The sequence below is a fragment of the Anastrepha ludens genome, chromosome 6 (assembly GCF_028408465.1).
Source record: "Anastrepha ludens isolate Willacy chromosome 6, idAnaLude1.1, whole genome shotgun sequence".
Classification (NCBI taxonomy): domain Eukaryota; kingdom Metazoa; phylum Arthropoda; class Insecta; order Diptera; family Tephritidae; genus Anastrepha; species Anastrepha ludens.
In genome coordinates this window covers 76,661,219-76,681,707 of record NC_071502.1, presented here as the reverse complement: position 1 = coordinate 76,681,707, position 20,489 = coordinate 76,661,219, and the positions used below count along the sequence as shown (strand labels likewise).

Genomic DNA, 20,489 nt, shown 5'->3' with positions numbered 1-20,489 from the left:
AGTGGCAGCCTTTATAGAGACTTGTATCATTTACTCTTTACACACACATTACAGAGAGGAGTCAAACATGCTCATAATATAAAGAGTATTTCTTAACACAACAATTTCTCACACAAGTGTTATGTATCTATGCGTTGGTATACAACCACTTATGTGCCGAGACGACGGTGCGTTGGTGCAGCAGCATTGTTTACCACATTTCTCTATTCATGAATTGTTTTCCACCATGCGCCAGATATCGACGTTGTATTATGCAAAATTTGTGGTTAGTTCGTGTTTAGCCCTTATTCGGTATTGACGTTTTAATTTACTCTGTATCCGTGTACGCGGGTTGTGTCAATGAAATTCAGAAAAAAGTGTGTGCATATACATAAAAATACATATGTACATTCGATTCTCTTTTGGACAAAACGGAAGTGTGTGGGCATTTTAATTGTCGTTTGCTTGCCATCTCGGCATTTGGACAATACTACGTCCATAAAATAGTTATACATATGTATATAATCAAAAATATGATTCAATGAGCTACAAATATTAAATTTATAGTTTGAAAGGTGGCACAAAGAAAAAACTGGTAATGCTACGACTCTGTTTGCCAAAAAAATCGAAAATGTTTATTGTGTGTATTCCTAAGTGTGGATGAACGTGAATACGAATCCAGATGCACATGCAATTAGGATTTTGTGTATTGATACAAATTAAAAAACCTTAAATATTCATATACAATATGAATTTTAGGTTGCACATTTATATTTACTTATGTGCTTACATATGTCTGTGTCTTTGAAAACTATATGTAGTTGCATTTGAGTTGAGTGCAGTGAGAAATTCAATTATTCCAATCATTTATACATAAAAATTTGCATTTGTAACCAGCAAAAACAAAGGTACAAATAAATTCACTCATTTGATTACATCAATAATGTGAAAACGCAAACGGTAAAATACAATACTATAAGTTAAAGTGATTTTTTTAAACAATCAGAGTCATTCAAAAATCGATTCCGAAAAAGCAAAGTTTTACCTGTGAGTTTCTTAAACCGATGCCTAATAGCATATATTTTGCGTAAAAGTAGCAATATAAAGATTACTATTTTATTAACATAAATACTAAAAATAAAAAACGATTCATTAAAAAAGGTAAAACCTAAATAAGCACATATATTTTGAAATGAAATAGTTAACGAATAAAAATAGTCTTGGAATGGAACGAGGGATAAAAATGAAGAAATTAAATTAAAAGTGTTCACCAATCAAGATATCCCTTAAATTAAATTAAACGGTGAAAAAGACATGCTATCTTGAAGAAACGCATCCATAAATACAAAATGGTACGGCGACTAGAACCAGAAAAACGGAAAGACAGCAAGACTGAAAATTCATTCACAAGGCGAAACATTGAAGAAGCCAACAGCAAATGGCGACTACGGTGCCCATTTCATCTATACCAAGTTTTTAGTTGGCAACAATATCGAAGAGTTCGCCTTCTTAATTGTCGTGTAATGCCCAATGGTGAGTTCCTTTTCATCTATTTTTTTTATAATTGGCGAAAGATAAAAAAGTTTCATTCATTTCGCAAACTCATTTTACCCTTCTTTCTTACAACTTCTTGGGTCCTGCTATGCATATTCATACATACATAAATACATATCACCTATCTAAGTATGTATATATTCCAACATACATATGTGTATCCGCCGAAGAAAATTTTCTGATGCACCTGTGCTTTGACAAAAATGGCGTGCCAGGTTCTTGTTATTTGTTGCCCAAGCAAAAGCAGCTGCTACTGGATATACACAAATGTATTTGCACATATACTGTAATATGTACACATCTACATATGTATTTATCGTAACGCAGTCTTAATATATGTATGTAAGTCAGTATGTACTTGTTACTGTCGAATATAGTAGCTTCATCAAACTGGTTTAAAACCAGATCCGATGCATCTTTGCCAAGTTAACTCAAGAAATTAACTTTTCGGACCTACATATGTACGTATACATGTATTTATGGTAACTAATAATTTGTTTACTTAAGCCTACATAAATTAAGTAAAACTCTAACTCTTCCAAATGAAATAAATCGTCAGAAAATACTCTGAGGGAAGTAGTAAAATACATAATTTATTTTTTGCGGCCTTTTGTATGTACATATTGACTTACATTTGTGTTGTGTTTTGTTTTTTAAATATAATCTATAACCGGCCTCAGATACCTTGTGTAAATCCGAAGCCATTGATAAATATTATAATACTCGTATTTGAGTTTTCCTCTTTATGAAATTTAACTCAATGTTAACTCGTTAGGAAAAGGATTTGATCCTTTGTAGAAAAAAGGTGTGTGATCAAAGAATTCAATTTCAGATAAGTTCTGTAAATATAAACATCACATATTTTTTTTTAAGTTTACGCTTTTTGATTCGCGTCATACACTCTAATATGTATGTACTATAAATATTATATGTTACAGAATTCAATATTAAAATAACTCTAACCACTTCTACTTTACGTTCTTGTAATTTTTCCATACATAATTGTTTATGCATTTTCTGCTGTGTGTGAAATATTGGTGTTTATAATAATAAACAACATAATAATAAACCATATTTTGTTAGAACTATAAAAAAATAATATTTCACACATATCGTAAATTGGATAAGGATCTCGGCGAAATTGCACATGCATGCGCGCAACAAACGTTTAAAGTATTTATTTTTTGTTATGCGGCATATCGTAGATCAATGAACGTTGTATTAAGTTTACAGCTTTCATATGGACATATTTTGATTTAATTCTGATTTACCATAATTTCACTTTTTTGCTTAATTGAAGGCATCGGCACTTTTTGACTACTCTCATTTTAAACGTCAATAACCGCATAATTGAAATACCTAATGAGAGAAAAGAATTTTATCAAACGTTAAACCAAATAGTACGAATACAAATGGGAGTCGTATTTATTGAGTTCCAAAATGATCAAATGTTGCAATTTTAGAATTTATGATTTCGGGAAAAACGAGGTTTCACGTTTATTGAGAGCAATGTTTACCGGGGTGGTACTGCATTAGAACTAATTAACAAAATAATTATTATTTCTTAAAAATTAATGAGATTTTAAGCATTTTTTTACCACGACTTTAGTTCATAAATCTCGACGTTTTACCCTGTATCATGTTAAAGTCAATCAAAATAACTTCTTGAGTAACGGTTTATTAGATCACTATTCTTTTTGATTTACGGTTCATTTTATATAATGCCAGAGTAAAAGTAGTTATGGTTGTAAGAAGCGAAGCATATACGCCCCAAAGTGTGCCATTTTTTTATAAATGTTCATACATACACATAGTAGAAAAAGTCTGCGTTCACCTATGCAAATATTCTTTGCATTAGAAAAAGTTCAAAACAATAAATATTTCAGAAATTTTTTTTAATGAGTTTTATTTAGTTCACTTAAACGTAACTATCACACATATTTCGCTACCAATAACAAAATCAAATTTAAAATGAGATCACATAAAATTAAAAAGGCCATTCAAACTAAACGGAAAAAGTTTGCGTTCACTTCAGTAATAATAAAATAAAAGGCTTAAGATCATAGAAATGTTTTAAAATTAATAGCTAGTTGGATATCCACGCCTTTTTATGACTTCTAGAAGGCGTCTTTTCATTGATCCAACTAAGTTGGCTGTTATTTCTGGACTTATGGGTACCCATTCCTCTTTAAGCGCGTTCATAAGCATTTCCTTGCTAGTTATTGTACGCTCTCGTATTTTTTTTTTCTAGAACGTCCCATAAGTGGTCAATGGGGTTAAGGTCAGGTGATTGTGGGGGTGTGCGAAGTTGTTTTGGAACATTATACAACAACCACAACCTAACAATCTCTGCTGTGTGTTTCGGGTCGTTGTCCTGTTGGAAAACAAATCTTTCACCGAGTCCCAGTTTGATTGCACTTTCTCACAAATTCGTTTTTAAAATGTCGAGATAATCATGTCTGTTCATTATCGACTCAAAAAACTGCATATTTCCAACGCCCGAACTAGCCATACACCCCCATATCATGGCACCTCCTCCCCCATGCTTTACCGTAGGTACCAGATTTTGCTTTCCAAGTGCCGTTCCGTTTTTCCTCCAAATAATTGTACGACCTTTTATCCCAAAAATGCAAAACTTGCTCTCATCTGAAAAAATCACACTATTCCAAAACACAGGTGGCTTGTTTACGTATTCCTTGGCGAAAGCCATCCGCTTAAGTCGATTTACTCGCGATATGAAGGGTTTTTTTCGGGCCACTCTGCCATGACATCCGATTCTTTTTAGAATTTTTCTTACTGTATCTGGATGTACTTCCTTTTGGTATTTTACTTCTATGTCTTTTGAAATTTGGCTTGCTGTTACGCGTGAATAAGACTTCCCAAGACTAGTTATGTTGCGTTCTTCTCTTTCCGTCACTTTTTTTGGACGCCCAGAACGAGGCTTAGACTCCAAACAATTCGTTTGCTTGAAGTTGTTTATCACTCTTTGGACCGAGGAGTATTGCCTCCCAGCAATTTTCGCGATTTCCCGATAGCTCATACTATTTTGCCACAAGCTTACAATGATTTTCCTTTCACCAATATCTATTTCTTTTCGCCTTTGGTCCATAGTAACAAAAAATGTATTTCTAATATCAATTTTTCCCTCTTTAGATTTGTTCTTAACCGCGTCAACTACATGAATGATTTAAAATTTAATTTAACGTAATTGCCATGCAAATAATCGTCACTATTCGAAATGAACGCACACTTTTTCTGCTTAGCCTATTTAAGTAACTGTACTACAATCCCGTTATCTGAACACGACGCAGCTCAAACTCCAAAAAATTTTGTTCATAACCTCTATGAATAACTTTCTTTGAAATAAGTGAAAAGAAATAACTGAGAGTTTTAAGATAAACACGTTAAATTATTTTAATACTTTATAACAGTGGGTGAACGCAGACTTTTTCTACCATGTGTATATGTTCTTTCCGGTATTGCCTCAACACTGCCACATAATTTGATTTTGGAAAGATATTTTGCGGAGCCAGATCTTTGGGCATATGTGAGCTCAACGAATATTTAACTTCATTTGGTTCATATTACAAGGGCTTCAGTCGTTGTCAAAAACTATTTCAAAGGTTTTATAATATATATGATTAACATATATACGTATTAGCATTCGGTCAGATACAATATAAATTTAGCATACGATAAGTCGAATAGTTTCTTTATTTCATGTCAGTAGTTTATTAAGTCTGAACTAAAAGCTTTTCCGATTCAACAAATTTGGGGTTTTCATCTCTATACGAGGTGTGTTCAAAATATAAGGCGAATTTTCAAATTTCTAGGGCTACGTACATTCGACTTTCGATTATTATTTTTTTTTATGTTGTTGCACTCGTCGCGAATATACATATGTTCACGGATTTAGCAATATAACATGTTTAGTTTGTTTGTGAGAGGCATAAATAATACAAGTTGTTGCATCAAAAGTTGTGGTATATATAAGCAAAAAAGATCACATGTGTATGCGTTTGTGGCTTGTTGCACGCATTCGCCATTATTTGTTTAATATTACTTGTAGCTTCATAACACTATCAGAGGCTGTGATTTGAAACGAAATTGTCGAAACGATTTTGGCACTTTTATACCAAAAACTTTTATTGCTTTTATGCCAGCAACTATAATATTATATAATAATAATAGCTGTAATAACCTCGTTAATCCAAATCTAAAATAGTTAAAAAATGTTCAATATGTTATTAAATATGTCATATCTAATCAAAAATACAGCCCAGAAATTATCAAAAAACGTTAATATATCTTTTAATATACCACTATTTGAAAATTAAATGGTACAAAGCCCTTAATCACAATATCTTCATTAAATGTCATTTTCTTAAAATGAGTTAATAAAATCAAATTTTCCCACATTTTTGTTTTCTGCATATGATATAGCCGTCTGTCACCCCTGACGATATGAACACAGAAGAGTGTTGATACATTTTAAAAAGTTACTGAATATATAAATAAGGAAACTTAGTTTTAGGAAGGTAATTAAAATATACGAATATTGTACTCAGAAGCAAAAGTGGATCAAGCAAATGATGTTTTATTAAATTTTGTAAATATTGACGAAGCATCGACTCATATTTTTAAAGATATAATTGAAGATATCTGCGTTAAGTTTTTGGGTAGAATTGCTTTGAATTTTATATCTATCAAAGCAGCACGCGATCAAAAAAATTCTAATTTTATATCTATCAAAGCAACACGTGGTCAAATAACTTAATATTTACAAGTGTCGCTATCGCTTTGAAAATTGCGATAGTGAAAATGCACTTTTTCGTTATTTTGGATAAAATGTTTTCTGGTCGTTCAAGGTCGGGCAAGGAGCTATAACCCAGTACTATACATAAAGAATGCGCTTAAAATAAACTTCCCCGAAATCTGGGAGTAAACCTCATCATGGTTCAAAGATATCAACGTCAACAGAAAACCATTCAAAACGTAAACAGTGTGCACCTAAACAGACTTGGCATCATAAAATGTGAATGCTTAAGACTTGGATACACCAAATTAACACACGAACAATTGATAGACAACAATTGCACTCTCTCTTGTCCATACTTTAAGTCACCTACTTCCATCACCATAGCTCATATCACATCCCATTGCGCGAATACGCGATCCTCAAGAAAATTAACTTAAGTCCGCATATCTAAACAATACGAAGAATACATGGTATATATGCACATACATATAAATGTACCTTCTGACAATCTGTAAACATTTTATACAAATTTTTAAAACGAATTTCTTTGAAAGTGTATTCCTCTCATGGAAATTCAATGGTAATTTTCAAAGCATTGGCGTTTTTAGTGGTGTGAAATAATTACCTAAGCTTTTTCCGATCCGATTAATTAAAAAAGTCACATAACAACAAACTCCCATGATTTCAGAAATCGACGATCATAAATGATGATTGAGAAGCGGGTGATAAGTTCACGACCTAAGGTACTTAACGATGACCCATGACCTTACTGATTACTTCGGCTAGTATCGTAACCTAGTTAATATGGCATAGATACAATTCTAAACGTGCAACCGGTGACACCGAAAGAAGTGCTAAACACACTAAAATGTGTAAAAGGCTGTAAGGCGCCTGGCCCAGCTGGGGTTCCTAATATTGCACTTAAAACCGCGATACGGGCTAAACCCCAGATGTTCGCAAGCCTATACAGAGCTTCCCTAGCGGAAGGAACCTTCCCGAAGCGATGGAAATTGCAACGATTGGTGCTGTTACTTAAACCAGGCAAGCAACCTGACCAACCATCCGCATACAGACCTCTCTGTATGTTGGATAAAGTAGGGAAAACTTTTGAACGTATCATATGTGATCGCCTGCAAGAGTGCTTACAAAGCTCAGCGGACTCTCTGATAAACAGTTTGGCTTCCGACGAGCAACGTCAACCGTGGATGCTATCCGAATAGTCACAGACATAGCTCGGGAAGCTATCAGCGGGGGAATCTTCTCCATGAAATATTACGCAGTCATCACATTGGATGTAAAGAATGCTTTCAATTCGGCTAAAATGGTCTAACATACCGCTAGCCCTAAAACTTTTGAAAGTGCCATGTTATCTCTTGCGCATCATCAGAAGCTATTTCAGCAACCATAGTCTACAGTACGATACTGATGATGGGCCAAAAAAGTACGAAGTTACTGGTGGGGTCCCTCAGGGATCGGTCCTGGGGCCAACACTCTGGAACGTTATGTACGACGGGGTCTTAGAACTGAAACTTCCCGATAAGGTAAAGAGATCGTAGCATATGCTGATGATATTGCGCTGGTAGATGTGGACAAGCGGTTAGATCAGCTGGAAGCAAAATGTAACGATGCAGCAGCAAGAGTACAGCGATGGCTCGGTAATGCGGGATTGGAGCTGGCAGCCCAGAAAACAGAGGCCGTGCTTATAAGCGCGTGGAATCAAAAAAGAATTATGAGGATCATGGTTGGCGGACACGAAATATTCTCACAGGAGGCGATTAACTATCTCGGAGTCATGCTCGACACGAGGCTAAACTTCAAGCATCATCTGGCAGCAGTTAATTGTAAAGCAGCGGCTGTCAATGGCGCACTAGCGAGAATTCTGCCTAGCATAGGTGGCCCGCAAGGAGAGAGGAGACGACTCATATCGACTGTGACGGACTCTATCGTATTATATGCGGCGACGATATGGGCTGAGGATAAACATAGCCATATGCGCGAGGTAGTTCGCACCCACAGACTCAGCGCACTACGTACTGCATGCGCTTATAACAAGGTATCAGACGACGCATATTTATTGCTAGAAAGATACCAGTGGATATTCATGCGATGGAGCTGTATCGCCTCTATGGAGTAAAAGGAGTGAAACCGACGATAGCAGAAAAGGCGGTAGAAAGAACGCGATCGATGGTCGAATGGCAACGAAGATGGGATGAGTCAACCAAAGGCCGGTGGACTTACAAACTCATACCGAACCTTGAAGGGTGGATGAATAGAAAGCATGGCGATATTGACTACTACCTAACTCAGATACTCACCGGACACGGCTGCTTCCTTGAATATCTACACCGTTTCCAGCTGGCCGACAGCCCTTTTTTCCCCGAGTTGCTCGAATACAGTCGAGAGCGCACAACATGTAGACTTTCACTGCAGACGTTTCAGTGAAGATCGAGCAATGCTGGCGAAGGCATTCGAACACCCGCCATCCCACGCAAGATTTGTCCAGCATATGTGCTCGACTATCATTAAATGGGACGTCGCAAAAACGTTCGCGGCTACAGTCGTGACGAGTCTCAACCGCATTGACTGGAAAAGGAAAGCCCAGAAACGACAGCAGCAGTTGCTACTGCAGCAACAACAGCGGCAGCAGCAGTAGAAGCAGGGTAAGGCTTTCTCAAGTGGGCCACAAAATTACCAAAGTGAATATTTTGCGATGAAATTCAGCCAGGACTGAGTTCTATGATCCAGAAGCACACTCAGAAAATTTTGTTGTAAAATTCTAAATAGTTTTTTTTTTATTAACTACACAGACCTGCGAAATTTAACTTTTTTCAGTTTCTAGAATGGCTGTACTTGTTTCTTGTAGTTTTTTATGCGCTGAAAACGAATCTGACCTTCAAAATGCTCCATCACGTCAGGATTTTTGGTAAATGAAGCCTAAAAGGTCTAAAAATGGCCATTTTAGCCATTTTTGATAATTTTTTTTGGGATAGAAAAATTTTTTTTTCAATTTTCGACGAAAAGGTCGCATAGTACAACTCTTTAGCTTTAAAACCCATTTTTTAAATTATTGTACGATTTTTTAAAAAAAAGTTATGACATTTTGAAATTAACAGTTTCAGTTACGCCAATAAAAAAAATTTTCTATCCCAAAAAAATTATCAAAAATGGCTAAAATGGCCATTTTTTGACCTTTTAGGCTTCATTTACCAAAAATCCTGACGTGATGGAGCATTTTGAAGGTCAGATTCGTTTTCAGCGCATAAAAAACTACAAGAAACAAGTACAGCCATTCTAGAAACTCACCCTCGCAGGACTGTGCTATCGAAGTTTTTTGCAGCGCTTGAATAATTATCACATTTCTCGTAAAGTAAGTATCCGATTACAACGATTTTTCAGCTGCAGATTGATAAAGGATGATATTTTCCAAAAAAGTTATTTTTGTTCCGAAACTTGATGTCTTGTTGTTGTAAATAATTTTTTTTAATAAACAATTAAAAATTTAACTTATTTCTACGCCTCTCGGATGAAAATTATTTAAGGATATTAACGTAATGCACAGATGTATTTGTGTATGGAAAAAAATGCGTGCAATTCGAAAAGGATTAATTACAATTAATTTTTTTGTGCCAGGATGCGCGCTTCGACTTACGCGGAGGCGCACGAACACACAAACGACGGCTCGCGGGCGGCTTGCGAAAAACCGTGCTTTGGACACGTCTCAACGCGAAATGCTTCCGGAAGATCAGTTTTGCCGACTTTTCCATTACTGGTGTTTACTTGTTTTTAAAGATTGGTCATATAAATAATTTACGTATAACAAAATTTGCGCTTTGACTGTCGCGGAAATGCGTAATGATAATTAAATCAAATGTATTCAAAGGAATGTATAAGCTGTTATGCTAGGTTTCATATATACGTTTTTTTTACTCACGTTTATGTTTACATATCAGATCTATACATTGTAAGTTCAGTCAGCAAATGCCCTTAAAATTTCGCGCTGAAAAACAACAACAATTCACGGACGGACACAAAAAGTGAAATAGATATAGATAGAAAGTTATACAGATATCGCATATTCATTTGTTATTTCGAGAAAAAATGAAAATCATTCACGCTTTTACATAATGGGTATAATTTTAGATTGATCGTGGGCTGAAAATATTTTGCACTCAATGGAATTTTTATCTTTTGGAATAAAAGAATGGAACTGCCTCGTATTTTTCAAAGTTTGCGCTTTGGAATAGCGCTTTTTCAACTTACTAGAGTGATTTTCATGTTCTTGTTTATTACAGTAATCAAAATTAATTTTCTTATAATTGACTTTTGCCCAATCATACAACTGTTTCGGTGCCGTAATTTTCACCGGGATTTTATCTCGCAAGCTTGCATGGTACGCATCTCTCTTTATAGCACCTTTCCCATGTGCAGAGGCAAAAAAGTGTCACTCGGCATCGATGCCAAAATCCTTAGATTTTCTTCACATTTCGTTTACCAAACTGTTTAATCAAATATTGAATCAATTTAGAATTGAATAAATTGACTGCGGAACTGTCATGTTCCAATGCTTCAGAAATTATCACAAAATTCTTCTACTGTTCTACGCCGTTTTCTTTGTAACACAACGCACAGTGGTGGCCGGACAAAATTCAATTTTTCAACATTTTTGAAATAAAAATTTGATAATGCAGATGTTTTCTTAAATATTCAAGGCAGATTTCCTGAAAATATTACTTAATTTAAACAATTTTTATTGTAGTTTTTTGACTTTAAACATGAAATTGTATGCAAATCGTACTTCATACAAGAGTTTCATTTTCATGTCTGCAAATAAATATTACCATTTGATTGCTAACCAAATATTGAAAAAAAAGAAGATAATTCAATATATTAACGGAAACAGTAATAATTCTCTTAAGTTGTGGTACAAAATCCAATTTTTTTTTTTGAAATTTCAAAATTTTTCGAAAATTTTTTTTTAAAGATCATTTTTTCGAGTGGTCTACACCGGTCCACTTGAAATCAACATGAGTGATATAGCCACATATTTCAGCTATGATCTCAAACTGAAACCTGTTGCGCAAAGTTGCGCAAATTAAAAATAATGTAGCTTTTGTGCATTTACCCACAGGCAAAACGTTACATATGGCTTATGCAATTTTGTGTAAGAGACAGAAAAAGACATCACAGACTCCATCAGCATTAAGAGACAACTAAAAAAAAAAAAATGTTTATTAAAAAAACAACCCACACATCATCATCTCAAAAATGCTATGTATGTGGGTCAACGCCAATAATGATGAACAAAATCGAAGAATCAATTCTAAAGGAAACCGATCCATCTACATTTCAATTTGGCTTGTCCACTTTACATGTATGAATAAGATTTTTCGAATGTTTACTACACATATCAAAGTTCAAAAAGTGGCAGGCTAGAAGTCTAGAAGAAAAAAATAGTTTAAAAAATAAAAAGACATCTGTCCAAGCAGCATTCAAAAGTCGAATGGGATTATTGGTGGATATTCCTAAAACGGGTGGTAGTGGAACGACAAATTATGGGAACACGGCTCGCAGGTTTTTTAATGATCCTGAAGTATCATCAGAAATTACTGAAATTGATATTCATTTAATCAAGCGGTTTGCCACTATTTTACAAATATTATCGTCTGGTCTTGATATTAATATTGAAGCATTTCAAAAATATGCCATTGATTCTGCTAAACTAATATTTATATGATTGGTATTACATGCCGGCTTCCGTGCACAAAATATTAATTCATGGGAGTTTAATTATTAAACATGCTTTGCTGCCTATTGGCCAACTCTCCGAAGAGGCTCAGGAAGCACGCAATAAGGATTTGAAAAATTTTAGACAAAACAATACACGAAAAATGTCGAGAACTGACACAATGACAGATTTATTAAATGCTTTGCTTTGTTCATCAGATGTAGTTATAATATCAAAAACTAAGGTTCCGAAAAACAAGCCAAAACCATTTTCAAAAAAGGTTCTTGCGCTTTTAAATTTGAAAAATGATCCAGCCTCAGAAAACAGGTCATCAGAAACCGAGGATTCTGAATCATAAAAAAAAAATAAAAAATTAAAAACAAAAAAACAACTAAATATAAAAAAAAATTTAAAAACTAAAACAAAAAAAATTTATAAATTAAAAATAAAAAAAAATAAAAAATTAAAAAAAAAATCTAAAAACAAAAAAAAAATGAGGAGAGAATAACCTTACCGTAAACCTCCACGTGGTACTCTCTGGGGTCGTAAAAAATGTAAAAATGAACTCACCAGCTAATTACGGAAGTAAAAATGTATTTATAGTATTCAATGAATTTAAAATTTGCTAAAACTAAGGTCAGATTCGTCATCACTGATCCTTAAAACCCCTAAATATATATTTTCAGCTTAATTAAATGAGTTTTTGAATTTTGTCCGCCAACGCCTTCTGGTCGGACCACTGTGCAACGTAAGGATGTATTGTTACCTGTGAATTTTGAACACGACATGCGTAATTTTCGGAGAAATCAAGGCAAACGACGTATTCTTTTTCAATCACATTCTTTTTAATATCGACGAAATACTGTGCTTGTGATTTCGCGAGAAAATCATGTTTTAAAACAGCAAGCAAATCTTTACTCAGGTTTTCAACAAATTCTGTAACGGGTTCGTTTTTTACTTGGAAAGTACATCTGCAAACAAAATGTGTGATTAATTAATTTATCATTAATGTTATATCATATTTATACTGTATACAGGTAAACAAAAAATTTGGAAGTCAATTAATATTTAAGTGCATGTAGGTACAAACTAAATTGTTTAATTTGCATTGAATTTCATTGGAATATTTTTTTTTTAAATTTTTTTTCAACTTATTTCATAGGTACTTTTAATTTGAATAATAACTTTGGAAATGTGCACAATACCTGTCAGTACTTATCCATTGATCGTAATTCACATACATACATACATAGGTTGCTTTTGCACTTTGTAGAATTGAGTTCAGATTTCTTGATACAGCTTCTGTACCAGGGCAGTCATGGCATTCTAGCAAGAAGCAAACGTCACTTGGACTTTCACATACATACATACTATGCGGCTAAAATAATCTCGATAGTGCAGTGGATTTTCTGTGTTATTGATAAATTTATTCAATCCAACAAATTTGAGACGAATATTTTGGTGAGTTTTACACACACACACATTGTACGTGTGTTTTGCACCAACAAAAACACACTCTTGGGGGCGCAATTTGTTAAATTTTTAAAGTAATATTTGAATTCCTGGAAATTTCTCTTGAAATTCTTTATGGATGTTTTCGATTTTATTTGATAATAATCTTCTCTGTTCACGATGGCCAGCTCCTATGTATATTTTTTACTGTTTTATATTGTTTAACACCTGCAGTCATGCGACTTACTTCTTCCGACCGATAAAAATTCTGAACAGCTTCAATTATATTTGAATCGATTGGGCGACCTTTTTTTTCTCGCTGGTTGCGATCCAATGCCTTTCGATTTCCGAAGTTTTTTAGCTGCAGTGGCCATTCGTCGAGACACATGAAAATATTCACGAATTTGTTTAATCGTCCATGAGTCTGGGATGAAAGTGAGCACATGTATTTTATCTGTACGATTGTTTTTACTATTAAGCAATACCAGCAATTCTTCAAGATTTTTGTCAAATCCTCCGATTTCAAAATTTCTAGAAAGACGTGCACTACAGTCAGTCCCTTTTTTCAACTCATCAACGCTCGCAGCTAATTTTACTTTTTCTTTGTTTGTTGGACAAGAGACTTGGCGAATTTTTACCGGGCTCACGCCAAATTTTTCTAGTAAATTAGTGATATTATCAATTTTTATTTCGTTATCAACAGCCGCACAAGTGAAATTAGGATCTTCTTGTTCATTATCTTCAGTAGTAATAATTTCGTTAGCGAAATTTTCAATGGGATTCGGAGGATCATTTTTGAAAGTTATCAACAGCCGCACAAGTGAAATTAGGATCTTCTTGTTCATTATCTTCAGTAGTAATAATTTCGTTAGCGAAATTTTCAATGGGATTCGGAGGATCATTTTTGAAAGTTAGGCCAACCTGTAAATGATGCATTTATAATTATAAGTACACTTACCGTATTATTTTAACAAGTATGTGGAACATACAATAGGGGAGACGTGAACTTTTCCTTGGTATAAAGATGTCCTGCAAGAACGGCACACAAATTGTCCAGCTATTTCACTAAATTTCGCATTTTGGTCACTTATTCGGACTAGATTTGTGTAAACACGACTATGGTTACAACAACGATTTGCATGTGGCATTATATTAGTCTATACTTAGTTTTGTACACATTAACGTACGCGATTTACGTACTCGTAATATCACAGTTTTTATTATCACCGAAACACATCACCACAGCAGTCGGAAGGAGACTAGACACAACTAATGACAATGTCGGCAAAACTGATCTTCCGGAAGCATTTCGCTTTGAGACGTGTCCAAAACACGGTTTTTCGCAAGCCGCCCGCGAGCCGTCGCTTGTGTGTTCGTGCGCCTCCGCGTAAGTCGAAGCGCGCATCCTGGCACAAAAAAATTAATTGTAATTAATCCTTTTCGAATTGCACGCATTTTTTTCCATACACAAATACATCTGTGCATTACGTTAATATCCTTAAATAATTTTCATCCGAGAGGCGCAGAAATAAGTTAAATTTTTAATTGTTTATTAAAAAAAATTATTTACAACAACAAGACATCAAGTTTCGGAACAAAAATAACTTTTTTGGAAAATATCATCCTTTATCAATCTGCAGTTGAAAAATCGTTGTAATCGGATACTTACTTTACGAGAAATGTGATAATTATTCAAGCGCTGCAAAAAACTTCGATAGTTAATAAAAACAAAACTATTTAGAATTTTACAACACAATTTTCTGAGTGTGTTTCTGGATCATAGAACTCAGTCCTGGCTGAATTTCATCGCAAAATATTCACTTTGGTAAGTTTGTGGCCCACTTGAGAAAGCTTACCCAGCAGAAAGATAGACTAAGTATTCAATATTAAGATATTAAATTAATTAGGTAGCAAGACCAGCTAGATTATTTCTTATGCAATGTACTTAATCCAGCTAAGTCATAATTCGACAGTTCTTAGGAGAAAAGGAAGAAAAAAAATACAAAACAACCTTATAAATATGAAGCCTTTTCGTTGATTACAAAGTTTTTGGTACCTTTGCTAGCATGTGGACAGTGGAGATGATGTTTCATTCTCCCCACAACCTCTTTCGAAGCCAGTGGGAGGAGTGAATACTATCGATGACGCAAAATCTCCATACGCCCACAGGAGCGGAACCTGGACGCAGGAACCTGTTGTGTCAGCAGACATAAGCGCGGCTCCACCTTGAAGAAATGGTAACGCGGTTACAGGGTGGAAATCAGCCGAGGAGGAGGAATGTTATAGTGTTAGTGGGAGCATGCCCCACATACCATGGGTGTGACGGCACCGTTGATGATGTTTCAGATATTTTGATTTACACCTCCTGACTAAAAAAAAAAACAAAAACAAAAAAGGCTAAGATACCACGCTCTATGTACCAGGGTATGAATGTACATATGTATGTATATTTCAGACAGTTCCGTTCTTCCTTGGTGTTTAAACTATGACCTTATATTCTAAAGTAGTTTTACATTTGATTTGTATATAGAAAGTTTAAGTATGGTTCTCAAATGGGAGGCACTATAGTGTAATTACTCTAGACGTAACTTAACTTAAGGTACCTAAGAACTTAAACTCCAGTTGTCAAGCTGACTTAAGTGTAGAGTATAATGTTAACTTAATAAAGGCACACATGTTTTTAATACATTTTTATCCTCAGTTCTACTGAGCTTATAGCAAAAAGTAATCTCTACCTTCTGTAACTCGATCCTAACTCTAAGCCTGGTCGCCTGCTCTACCTTAGCTGATTTACTGCCGCTGGTGGCTGCCGTACCCGAATGGGTTGGTGCATGAACATCAAATAACAGAAAAAGGTTTTTTCTAATAGCGGTCACCCCTCAGCTGGCAATGACAAACCTCCGAGAGCATTTCTGCCATGAAAAAGCTCCTCGTAAAAACCATTTGCCATTGGGAGTAGGTCGCTCATAGTCCCTCCAACATCAAGACGTACACCACAAATAGGAGGACGAGCTTGGCCAAACACCTAACATTAAAATTAATATCATAAACATTTTTTAAGGCTTATTTAACTAAAAAGAAATTAGTCACATGGCAGCATGATTATCTACCGCTGGCAATTTATGTAAATTAAGAATACAGATCTAAGTTTCTTAAGTCTGGAGTAATTATTTAATCATGCTTTCCATTTCGCAGGTTGCTCTTAAGAAGCTTAAGTTACGCTTAGGTCTAGAATAGTTACACTAGATGCAAAATTTGAAGCATGAATATTTTTTTCCGCTGCCGATGGACCTGGTTCACCTGGCAGGCTCCAACATTTTCGACGCTTAGGGTTATCAAAATAGATCCATTTTTCATCGCCAGTGACGATGCGATGCAGAAATCCTTTTCTTTTCTGCCGTTCAAGAAGCATCTCACACGTCACCAAACGTCTTTCGATATCCCTCTTATTCAATTGATATACCACCCAGTTACCTACTTTCTGGACCATTCCCATCGCGTGCAAACGCGATCTTTATCACTCAGGTCGAAATGGCCACTTTGAAATTGTCGAAACCACTCTTTACAACTTGTATTTGATGGAGCGTGATTACCGTAAATATTGATCAATATATGACACGTTTTAGCTGCACTTTTCTTTAAAAGGTAATAATGAAGCATGACTTCCCGCATATGCTGATTTATCGTGACGAACGTAGACATTTTTGACGTCACATAAAAAAGAATCTTTACGTTTCAAACGAATGTCAACTACTGCGATCGAGACCTCACATATACACCTTCAAATCACCAGTATATTACTAGAGCGAAAACGAAAATAATATCAGCAGCGGCACCTCTTTTACGAGGGCAGAAACTTATTACCGTTTATATTAAATCAATTTTTAAATTTTTGCAAAACTATTTTGTCAGAGTTATGTACACAGATAAACTAAAATTAGCTGGACAACACTCAGCACTACGTTTGAAAGAGTGAAAATTTTGAACTTTTACCTGATTAGAATGTAGCATTTTAAGAAAATTTGATTTTTATTTTAGGTTATGTTAAATACCCCAATTGCGAACATATTATAGTATTTGGTGATGATTATAAACTGCAAATGAACAAGTAAACATTACAAGCTATAAAATGAATAAAACAATAAAAACAAAGGGTATTTCCATAATCAGGTTATATTTTTTTGGGTTGTAACTGCCTAAATCGAAACAGAATTGTTTGTGTGATTTCTTCTGAATGGGAGACATAGGGAGGCCAATAATAGCGTCAGCTCAATACAAAAGCAAACTAAATAAGCTAAAACGTGGGCGGACTGGATATCGCTGGTTTGAAGGTTAATTCATTAGCTACTTTCGATTCGCCGTTTCTTTACTTTTGACGTGCATATTGCAGTAATTGTTTGTTTAAATATTAAATGTGAATAAATATATAACAATAGAATAGGGTGAATGAAAAAAGCTTACAACAATTTTGTACATTTTATTCTCTAAGGGGGAACATTTTATTCCCAGGGGGAAGGGGTGTGAAACTAAATATGAAATTATATATCTTTTAAGCGTAATGTGAGAAGTACATTTTTCAAAGCTCATCAATGTCGAAAGTACCCTACTATAGAGCTACGTGGGTGTGCTTGTGTGATGGCGTACAAATGGACATTGGACGCACTCGAGATTTCCGTAATAATCAGAATCTCTATAGACGTACCATGAGCCTCCTGGCCGGTTTGACACAAGACTCGCTGTTAAGAATCTGATGGATAACGTGATTTAATCACCGACAATCAAAGAAAAGTCAAGAGAGAGGATGGTTCGCCTTGTATTCACAATGTTGAATAATATATCACAATACCAATCTTTTGAAGTATACGGAAAAATCTATATTGACAGTTGCTAGATTTGTAAAATCAATAGCGCTTTTGGTTTTCTCGGCGGACGTAAAGACAATTACCAATACCGACCGTTGCGCTGAACCCATTAAAAACCCCACAGATGATCATTTCAACAAATTCATGATCGTATAGAAATTATTCTGTTTCAAATCACTCAAATATAATGAAAAATTCGTTTGGATGAACGCCTTCCCAAGAAACTGTCTGGCTGACTATCAACAACGCACAGCCTAAACCACTAGAGTAGAAAAATGGAATTTGGTATGAATCAGACTTGTTAAATAATTATTACACTGTCCAGCACTGGTAACTCAATATGAACGCACATTAATAATTATAAAACAGTATGTCTCCAGGACGTCTGCCGAAGAGGACTAAAATTTTTGATGCATGATTTATCGAAAATGTTATGAATAAAACAAATTCCAATACGATTTCTACCCTGAGACTTCTATAGTAGAACTTAATGGTACATTTCTTGAAGTCCAGAAGGTTTGATGTTGTGCGGGACAGATTTTTTTGAAGAACTCATGGTTGCTAATAAGAAAGATGACACTTTCCATAATAAAATGGTTTTTGGCAGCGCCGCCGACATTGCAGCGTTTCTTTTAAGTATGATATTTAGAGATATGAGAGAAATATAGCAAATATCATAGGGGTGAATATCAGGTCAGTCCATATGTTCGTGAGTATTTTACCCATAATTTCACTTTTGTACGATTTTTGCATACAAAAAATTATTCGCAGAATATAATGGAACTATTTATATTTTCTTTGATATATTGTGCATTCAACAAGTGATTTTAATCGCGGATAGGAGCACGTGTTGTTAAAAAATAAAATGGAATCTTCGAACGCCTATAAGAGGCAACAAGTGCTGCTGCAGAAATAAACACTGTTCACGGAGAGAGGATACCGTGAGTGTAAGGACTGCGCAAGAGTGGTTTTCAAAATTCCGAAGTGGTAACTGCGACGTGGAGGATGCCCCGCGCGCTGGTCGTCCTGAAGTCTTTAACTCCGAAGCCTTGCTCGAACTCGTGGAAGCTGAGCCAAATTTGACAATCGATATGATAGCTCAGAGGTTAAATTCATCACATGTAATAATTCACAGGTACCTGGTTCAGTTGGGTAAGGTTTCAAAGCTGGGAAAATGGGTTCAGCATAGACTTTCCGTCGCCAACCTTCAGCTTGAAAATGAAAGTTTTTTTGAACCGTATCGTTACTGGTGATCAAAAATGGGTCCTTTACAATAATCCTGTTCGCAAACGCTAGTGGTTGGATAAGTTGAAACACCAGAACCGACCCCTAGAGATAGCCTTCACCACAAGAAGATTCTCCTGTCTATTTGGTGGGCTATGGCCGGTATTGTTTATTATGAACTTCTGGAACCAAACCAGACGATAATTGCTGATTATTATTCCCATCTGCTATCAAACCTGAATGAGGCACTTAACAAAAATCGACCGTCTTTAGTGAATAGATGCAAAGTTTTGTTTCACAACGACAACGCAAGACCTCATGCCGCAAGGCAAACATTAAGCAAGCTGAACGAGCTCGAATGGGAGCTAATGCCGCATCCACCATACTCTCCGGATATTGCACCTTATGATTATCACCTTTTCCGTGGACTTCAATCCCATATGAGTAACAAGAACTGCTCCTCAAAAGAAGCTATAAAAAGGGATATCGAAGCGTGTTTTGGCTCTAAGGTCAAACAATTTTTTGAGCAGGGAATTAAAAATTTGCCTAAACGTTGGGAAGACATTGTAAGTAATGAAGGAAAATATATTATTGATTAATAAACACTTTAAACATATTTTTTATTAATTTTAAAACGACCTTTAAAAAACGCACGAACTTATGGACTGACCTGATAGTTCTGAGTCAAAAGAAAAGAAAAAGATGGATATTACTTACCTATCAAAAAGGCCAAAAGAATGAAGTTAGTCAGGCTTGCCTATTTACCAAACAGTGTTTTCTTTTCCGAAAATTGTGCGTCAACATAATGAAAATATTGTCATACGCCCTGCGAAAATAGTGCGTATTTCGAGGAGGAACTTCCTTGTACGAGTATATTGAATATAAAAAATTTAATGATCACCGTAGTTTTGTAGCAATAAAAGTTTGTAGCAAC

The 20,489-nt window shown here is 35.2% G+C and overlaps 1 protein-coding gene across 2 annotated transcripts in view; it reads left to right on the top strand.

Annotated features, from left to right (window-relative positions):
• Positions 1–286: 286 nt before the first annotated feature.
• Positions 287–20,489, top strand: part of LOC128868663 (nephrin) — a 104,574-nt gene continuing 84,371 nt past the window's right edge. For both annotated transcript variants that reach the window (XM_054111003.1, XM_054111002.1), the window contains exon 1: positions 287–1,512. In XM_054111003.1, the coding sequence (XP_053966978.1) occupies positions 1,329–1,512 (184 nt within the window). In that variant the 5' untranslated portion in view covers positions 287–1,328. The remainder of the gene's footprint in view (positions 1,513–20,489) is intronic.